This window comes from Pelobates fuscus, chromosome 4, assembly GCF_036172605.1.
Source record: "Pelobates fuscus isolate aPelFus1 chromosome 4, aPelFus1.pri, whole genome shotgun sequence".
Lineage (NCBI taxonomy): Eukaryota > Metazoa > Chordata > Amphibia > Anura > Pelobatidae > Pelobates > Pelobates fuscus.
Window position 1 is genome coordinate 269,579,641 of NC_086320.1, and position 9,128 is coordinate 269,588,768.

The 9,128-nt window shown below is 38.9% G+C and overlaps 1 protein-coding gene across 1 annotated transcript in view; it reads left to right on the forward strand.

Annotated features, from left to right (window-relative positions):
- The window catches only part of EXOSC7 (exosome component 7), a 35,296-nt gene extending 29,783 nt beyond the window's left edge, over positions 1-5,513 (forward strand). The window contains exon 8 of the mRNA XM_063450649.1: positions 5,350-5,513. Within this exon, the coding sequence (XP_063306719.1) occupies positions 5,350-5,454 (105 nt within the window). The 3' untranslated portion in view covers positions 5,455-5,513. The remainder of the gene's footprint in view (positions 1-5,349) is intronic.
- Positions 5,514-9,128: the final 3,615 nt, after the last annotated feature.

The following is a 9,128-nucleotide window of genomic DNA, read 5'->3' on the forward strand; positions in this document are numbered from 1 at the left end:
CTTATTGACTCTCAGGCAGCTAAAATTATGCAAGAAAACAACAACAATAAGGGTCAGCACTAATAAATAGAAATTAAACAGTGTGAGTTAGGCAGCAACACTATGCAAGTGTTTCCCTCAAAATACCCTTGAAGACAATTGAATACAGGAACACAAAGGTAGGGTAGGGCTACAACAGTGTAATATAGGTATATCTCTATATAATCCACAAAGTTTTGTGTCAAATGCTTGAAACCAATTACCGTAGGTTTGTCAGACGAGGATATTCTTTATGCTTCACCAGTGTCCGTATAAGCAGAGAAGGGCAAAATGAAAATGAAGAAGCCAATAGTGCATTAAATCTCATTGAGTATAGGTAAAATAGGAAATAAATGGGGTTGCACTCAAATTTGGTAGAGCTTAAGCCAGCTCTGGTGTGTATAGTGTACAGCGGTATGATCCCCACTTAAATGATATAAGATGAGTGTTCTTGGTGGTAGAAGAATCAGGAACCCAAAATGACAGAAATAAAAGGCAACAATAGTGCTCTCAATAAGATATAAAATAGTAGATAAAATGTAATAAGAATAAAGACTCACAAACATAGAGCAGGCTAACTGCTCTGTGACAACAGCATAGGTGGTTTGATCCCCACCTAGGATTCTTTGGAGTAGAACATGATAAAAGTTGTAGATGCCAGGTTGATAAAAAAGAAAATAATAAAAGATAGTGGCACAAGTGGTAAAGTGACCAAAATCTATTTTATAATAAAAAATAAAAAAAATCTAACATTTAAACACTTTTCACCATAAAAGGCTTTATCAATGGAGTAGAACTTATCTTGTTTTACTCCAAAGGATCCTAGGTGGGGATCATACCACCTATGCTGTCGTCAGAGAGAAGTTAGCTTGCTCTATGTTTGTGAGTATTTATTCTTATTATATTTAATCTACTATTTTACATCTTATTGAGCGCACTATTGTTGCCTTTTATTTCTGTCATTTTGGGTTCCCGATTCTTCACAGAGGCAGCTAATGGTGGTACAATGCAAAGGTGATTAATCAGTTCATGCACCTACGTATTTTAATAAATCCCACGGGAAGTTATGAAAATCCAAGACACACTCCGACAAATATGTCTTCTCTATTGGGAGAACACAAGTGAATATTGATATTATCTATGGATATGTAACAAAAACCCTTAATGCAGTAGGCTTTGTTGGGGAGTAAACAGTACAGAACTCTTTTAACAAGACTCTTGAGCTTTGCTTAATTGAAATCAGTCAACCATAAAGCATCTGTCGGTTTAGCCTTGAGTAGGTAGTCACCAGCAATTATATACAGATACTTACGTGAATCTCTCTCTTCCACTGCTCCCAGTGTGTATCAGAGTAAATGTGCGCAGATGACAGTCTGTAAACAACACGAGCATTCCACAGTGCTACCAGCAGATGCTCCTGCATATTTGTGGATGACTTTTTTTTTTCTTTCTTTAAACCTTTAGGTTACAGGATAGGAGGATAGAAGTAATGGCTAAGTAGGAGGGCAGACATTAATTTGAGTGGATATATTAATACTTGTTTTCTTTTTTTTAAATTTGTATTGCCTTTTTGTATCACACAGCTATGTTACTATGCTGCCGCCCATCCCATGTGTTCCCTATCATGGGTTAGTAAGTATATAGGGGTGTATATAAAAAATACCCCTCTCTGTCTCATTAGAGATATCTTTGCCAGAAGCTCAAGGAAGCAGGGTGAAGGGTCAGAGTAGGACCCGTCTAGGGGTGGGTCTGCCTTGACATTGGAAAGGCGGGCATTCCCTCCAATGGCCATTGGAGTAACTAAATGACCTCCATTTGTTTAAATATACATAGGGATTTAGGAGAGAGTGCAGGTAACTTTTTCTTTAATTTATATATAGATACTATATATAGATATATAGATATATAGATATATAGATATAGATATAGATATAGATATAGATATAGATATAGATATAGATATAGATATATATAGATATAGATATAGATATATATAGATATATATATAGATATATATAGATATATATAGATATATATATAGATATATATAGATATAGATAGATATAGATAGATATATAGATATATAGATACTTATGTGAATCTCTCTCTTCCACTGCTCCCAGTGTGTATCAGCGCAAATATGACCGTCTGTAAACAACACGAGCATTCCACAATGCTACCAGCAGATGCTCCTGCATATTTGTAGGTGACTTTTTTCTTTCTTTAAACCTCTAGGTTACAGGATAGGAGGATAGAAGTAATGGCTAAGTGGGAGGGCAGACATTAATTTAAGTGATAAAGTGATCGTCCTGTTTGTGCGACAATTGCACTATAGTCACCAAAGAAAACCTTAATTTGATTATCATGTGCTGTATTGGTTAAAGTGGTTCGGATCAGAATAACCATAACAGATACAAATCCCTTTAACTGTAAGTAAAAAGACAAGTTCGGCTGTCTTACTTGATAACTTTTTCAGTATATGAGTAGTACGTAAATATATTTATACAGTATGGCGTCTGAAAAGTTTGTCTTCTACACTTGCAAAATAAACAAATCATTGAAATGTTTAAATAGTTTAGCTACATATTGCAATGTTTTCCATACCCTTAATTACACTAGCTTTAATGCATTCAACTATGCACTGTAGTGTTGCAGTTTGTACTCACCAGCTGTTTAAAATTGAGGCCAGAGGACACCGCCTACAGCAGTGACGGCTAACTCTGGCCCTGCCACTGTTTCCTTTGATGTTCAGCCAACCTTTAGGCTTCGTAGGCGTACTAGGCTCCTCGGGGTAAATAGACTTCACATACACTCCTCAGTGGGTAACCTTAGTGTCCCTTTAAGCTTGGTCATAAGCAGTTCAGAAACTGTAACGAATAGCCATGTTGATAGCAAGTAGCAACTTAGTGGCAAGTGGTACATTTAATCTCTCTCTCCTGACAGTTTGGAGGTTTAAGCATATTAACTATTGTTACTCTCTTACATTATACATTTCTCACTAAGCAGCACACTGTGTGCTGTTGATTAGGAGAGCTGTTTTTTCCCTCTTTTCTTTGAGTACGTGTGGGGTTTAAACCAAGGGCAATTTTTTGTTACCTTGGGATATAGCTCTTCATACAATAATTTTCTAGTAGAGACTATGATTCGTTGTCCTTAAGACGCCTTGTTCTCAAGCCTGATCACAAGGGTAATTTTGACCCCCTACCTAGTAGAGATATATATATTCTAGACTTTATATTTTTTTTTTTTTTTTTGGAGTGCTGGCCACTAGGAGATATCCTTGGTGAAGATTTATCCTTAATTTCTACATAAGTGACTTTGAGGATTAGTTTCATCCTCCTCTGCCAGCTTGTCTTAACTATTTCCCCACTTTCACTGTAATTACTTTTTAATATTTAGTAGACATTCCACGTAATCCTAGCAATAATAAAGGTATCTTCTCATAATAAAGCAGTTGGATTAATTGTGGAATTGTCTTATGTAGTGTTTATTTTCCATATCACACTTTAATTTTGTACACTATCTATTGTGAGACTTGATTTAATTTATTTATAACTCTATACAGGATTGTCATTCAAATATTTTGGTTTCGTTGGAAACATTTATCATTGTTTAACAGACAGGGTTAGGCCCTTTTCATTGGAAGACACTTAGGACCTTATTCTATCCATTCTCTTTCTTTATTAATAATTGTAAATAACTGGTAAATGGACATTGGTACCAGTGTGGTGAGGGAGTATTTCAGCGAGAATGTACAGGTGGCAGAACTAGTGACGTGCATCACACAGGGGACCATTACGTCTCATGGTTCTCTAGAACAGTACCAGATTGTGGTACAGCCGTGGGGATAGAGCTGGTTGTGTTTGAAAGGCAATTTAAATTGAAGATGGAAAGGAGTCAAAGGTGATACCGATATTGTACTAAAAGGGAATTGGTTCTGCTTGAAAGAAATACGGTATATATTTACCCCTGCTTAGTTCGCTGAGGTGGAAAATGTCCTGTCTATGGGGATCTTGGAGGATGCCCTAGCGTTGTGCTCTCTCGAATGCACAAGAGTACAGAACAGATGTTTGTCTCCTTGCAGATGAAGCACCTGATGTTGAAGAAGATTGTGGTGACTACGAGGGACACGTTCAGGTGAGTAAAAACTACCTTCCTCTGCATCCATGGCCACTACACTCTCAGCGGTGCAGTCATCATCTGTGATCTTTGCAAAATATGCAAAGACACTTTAAGGCCTGGCTAGAAGAAAAGCACAACTATTATTAAGTCTTGATTTAAAAATGTGTTTATTCATTTTTTTTCTTAAGTAGAATTAATTCTTAAGAACAGTTTTAGGGGTTTCTTCTTCCTAATTTACTATTGTGCATATCACGCGAGACCATGTCCTTCTAGGCCGCAGCAATCCTGAGAAATCATGTTTCCACAATCCTTCCTGAAATCAAACTGCAAATGTCCAGTAACCAACCATCCAGACTGTACAGTTTTAACCATATCGTCTCATCAGCTCGGTGCCAGTTCTGGTTTCCGAATTGAAGTATTTTTCTGCCAGCTTAAGAATAGCAAAATATCAAAAAAGTTATGAGAGCAAAACATAATATTGCCATCTTGTATTTGTTATAATTTAGACCCCTAATGTTTAGTATTGTATGATAAGCTGTAAGGGGAGTACAGGAGGATACATGTCCTAGTGTAGCCTGAGATGTGCGGGAGTTCGTTTTGGACTGCAGTTAATACACAGTTCACTGTTCTAAATCCTTTCTATAATCTATCCAAATAAGCTGTTTTGTCTGAATTTTTCTGTTATGTTCATAACCTTTCTCTGTTAAGTGAATAAATCCAATTGAGATTATCAAGCATGTTCTCTTGGCTATAGCTATTAATACTAATTTTAGTGGTATTTTATTGGCTTTGGAGCGATGAATGGGTCAGCTGACCTTGTTTGGCATCAAATCTGTAACATTCAGGTTTGAAGAGATTGCGTAGTTGGTACATTTACCATCTTGTCTACCTTGTTAACTTTGTATCGATACTGCCTTTGGGAATTAATGCACATTTGTTGCAGTAAACCCGCAGCGAGAACCAGGAAGGATGTATATGGTCCTAACTAAGAACAAAGTAGACTGCATCCTAGTAATTCTATGCAGAATTTACAAATGCCGCTATATCATTGTGTATTTAGGATGCCTTTTGAAATCTTTAATGGTGTATTATATGTTCTTTTCACTTGTTTAAGATGTTTTATTGCAATTATGAGCTGTGAAATCCCTGTACAACGGTCTATTCTCTCAAAGTGTATTTCACCTTTCTAAACTTTCTTTTTCTCTGCAGACAGGAAAGCGTGTTGCAAAATCATTGCACGTTTCCCTACAAAGTGTATTAAACCAGGAAGAAAGTTTGGGAAAGAAGAGACAGAAGATTGGATTCCTAAGATGAAGACTCTAAATGTGTTATATTTCTACGGAAATTAATAAAATGACATATTTTTTCAGACATCCAGCTGTGACATTTTATTTCCTGTTTTGTGCTGGCAGTAGGCCATGGCTGATTCTGAATAGATACGTGAGAAATTAAAATAAGGCTGTCATATTTCAATCCGGTGTCATCAGAGACTTGCCTCAGAATGTACAAGGGCTTGAAAATTAAAATAATCAGTAAGTCTTTGCTTTTGTTGACAAAACTAGTGGCACTATATTTGGTTATAAATGTTGATTTTAAATGCAAGCTTTCTAGATCACCTCAGTCTCTTCTAGACTATTTACATAGGGTATAGGGTTCTGTGAAATGACTGGTCTGGTATGTTTGAGTGAAATGATTGAGTTGTATTGGAGTCCTATAAAAATAAAAAAGACTTAAAAGCTAGTTGCAGTAAAAATGAAAAAGATGGCAAATGGTTGTATGAACTTATCTATTTTTGTATTTTGTTAGGTGTAAATATGAGTTATACCTTTGTTAAAAGTTGCAGTATTTATGGGCATGGCCAGAAGCAGAGCAAGATGGACGCTTGTAAAGAGCTCCGCCAAGCCGGATGCAGCATTGCAATATTTAAAGTGACTTCCTTTGCCAAGCAAGCGGTTTTTAAACCCCGTGGAGACACATCCTAGCACAAGTCCAAGCGATACCAAGATAACCAAGTCAGTAGGCTTAAAGGGTCTTATAGGTATGAAAGCAACTTGAGCTTTATGAAGACGTTTTGGTGCATAGATCATGCCCCTGCAGTCTCACTGCTCAATTATCTGCCATTTAGGAGTTAAATCACTTTTTTGTTTTGGTTTATGCAGCCCAAGCCACACCTCCCCTTGCTGTGACTCACAGAGCCTGTATGGGAAAAATGTATTCAATCATGTTAATTCTATTAGAAGTTTTTATTTTCTGCTCTGTAAATTGAACTTTAATCACACACAAGGCTCCTGCAGGGTCTACAATGCTATTAATCAAGCAGGAGATAAGAAATTCAAAATTAAACAGAATTTGCAATAAAGGAAGTTTAAGTGTGTCTTTACAGGAAGTGTTTTAAGAAGGCTGTGTAATGTGTAACTAGGGCTGCATGCAAAGTGATTTCCCTAATTAATGGCAGAGAATAGAACAGTGAGACTGCAGGAGCATGATCTATGCACCAAAATTGCTTCATTACACGAAGTTTGTTTTGGTGCCTGTAGTGTCCCTTTAATTTTTGTTGGCCAAAAAACATCTCAAGAATGGATCCAGAATGTGGTACTCCGGCCTCTGAATCTGATTCAGCTCGTGAGGGAGATCTCATTACTAATGCATTCCTACAATCTTCCCTGGAAAACTTCTCAAACAACACACGTGGAGGACAAGCTGAGTGAGTTTGTGGAAGCCCACAACTCGTTAGCAGACAAAATCCAACAACGGGAAATACAACTCAAAATCATGGATCTCAAGGATTGTTCCAGAATGTACTTTGAGCTTTTTGCAATGCTGACACTACCTAAGTTCACTGACAGAATGTGTATACTGCCCTTTCCCCATTCTTAGAACCCTGAAACTCTTTGGAACACCCATAACCTGCACTGTGGTCCATATATTGTAGGTTGTACAGTGAAGGAGACAAACAGTCTGTATCCCTATCACATTCACAATTAATAGAAATTTCAAACCAATGTATCTGTCTACACTCTAAGCCTAGCAATATGAGAAATCTACTAGCCTATTTTCGATGGTTGACATTTGGGATTACTCACCGGCACACTACCGGAGTACATTATTGAAACTAGCCTTATCATTGCGAATTCTGAGAATATATTTCCATAATGTGTAAGACATATGCACCTTTTAAGATGCTCATAAGCAATCTGTAAATATGTGTACAGGAAATGCACTTTCTTTGCTCTGAAATACCTTCGTTTGGCAGCCAGGATTTCCCTAACCAGTTTCATGCTACCTTCCAGTCCAAATTAAGCAGAGTCTCTTTTTATATTTATAAGGCCGTAACCTTTGAACTCCTACACAAAATTTCAGATGCTCAAGGACCATACTTAATTCTGGTCTATCTTCACAATAGAGAATTTATACACTATTCCAAATATGTACTCTTCTAATACCCACCAAAGAGATTTACTATGCCAAGTTCTTGCCAAATTTCCTAAGGTCCAACAGGACTCAATAGTCCTATACAGTGGTGTACTAAGAGGGGGGCGGAGGGGGCGGTCCGCCACGGGTGTCACTGGGTGGGGGGTGCCATGACCCTGGTGTGGGGACTTTGTGAGCTGTGGCCGAACAGTACACCCCCCCATGTTAGGGTGCCGTGCGGCCAGAACAGCTCACACACTAAGAGAAGCTGAACTGGCCGCACGGATGGAGAGTGGGGGCGGGGCCAAATAGTTGGTGGGGCTTAATACGGCCCTTACCTGCTGCTGTTACTGCTGCACATGGAGGTGCAGCAAGAAGACATCCCTGCCTCGCCACCTAACAGGTTTCAGGAGGACTCCAGTGAATCCACTCCTCCTCCAGCTCCTGTCTGTAAGTAAGTAGTGTGTGTCTGTGTCTGTAAAACTGTCTTCCTGTAACTGTGTTTGTGTGTGTCTGCATGCCTGTAACTGTGTTTGTGTGTGTTTGTGTGTGTCTGCATGCCTGTAACTGTGTTTGTGTGTGTGTGTCTGCATGCCTGTAACTGTGTGTGTGTGTGTGTGTCTGCATGCCTGTAACTGTGTGTGTGTGTGTGTGTGTGTGTCTGCATGCCTGTAACTGTGTATGACTGTGTGTGTTTGTGTGTGTGTGTGTGTGTGTCGGTCTGCCTGTAACGGTGTGTGTCTCTGCCTGTGACTGTGTGTGACTGTATATGTGACTGTCTGCCAATTACTGTGTGTGTGACTGCCTGGCTAAGACTCTGTGTGACTACCTGTAACTGACTGTGTGTGTGTGTAACTGTCTGCCTATAACTGTGTGTGTGACTGTCTGCCTGTGACTGTTTGATGTTGCCTGTAACCGTGTGTGACTATCTGTCTGTGAGCATGTGTGTGTGTGAATGTCTGCCTGTAACTGTGTGCATGACTGTCCCTGATTGTATGTGTGACTGTCTGCCTGTAACTGTGTGTGTGTGTGACTGTCTGCCTGTAACTGTGTGTGTGTGTGTGTGAGACAGTCTGCCTGTAACTCTGTGTGTGTGTGTGTGTGTGTGCGACTGTCTGCCTGCCTGTAAATGTGTGTATGGGGCTGCAGGGATTTTGTATTGGGACAGGAGTCTCTATAAGGGGATTTGTAGATGGGGGTTGCAGTTTTTTTTTAGATGGGGGGCAGTACAGGATTTGTAGACGGGGTGGGACATGTGTTTTTTAGGAGGGGGTGGGGCACACAAGGGTTTTGTAGAAAGGGGCTGACAGCGGTTTTGCAAAGTTTCTAAATTTGTTCAATACATAAAAAAAGGAAAACATTTAAAAAAATGTTACAGGTTTTATTTATTTTTTTTTGACCGGGGGTGAGGGTGTGCCAAGCCCAGGATCCGCCCCGGGTGCCAAATGCTCTAGGTACGCCCCTGGTCCTATAAGGATATTTAAACCACATACGGTACTTGACCAATCTATTGACTCCTCTTTGCCCTATACCTTTCAAACAACTTAAATTCCAATGTAAATGACTAAACAAACTTT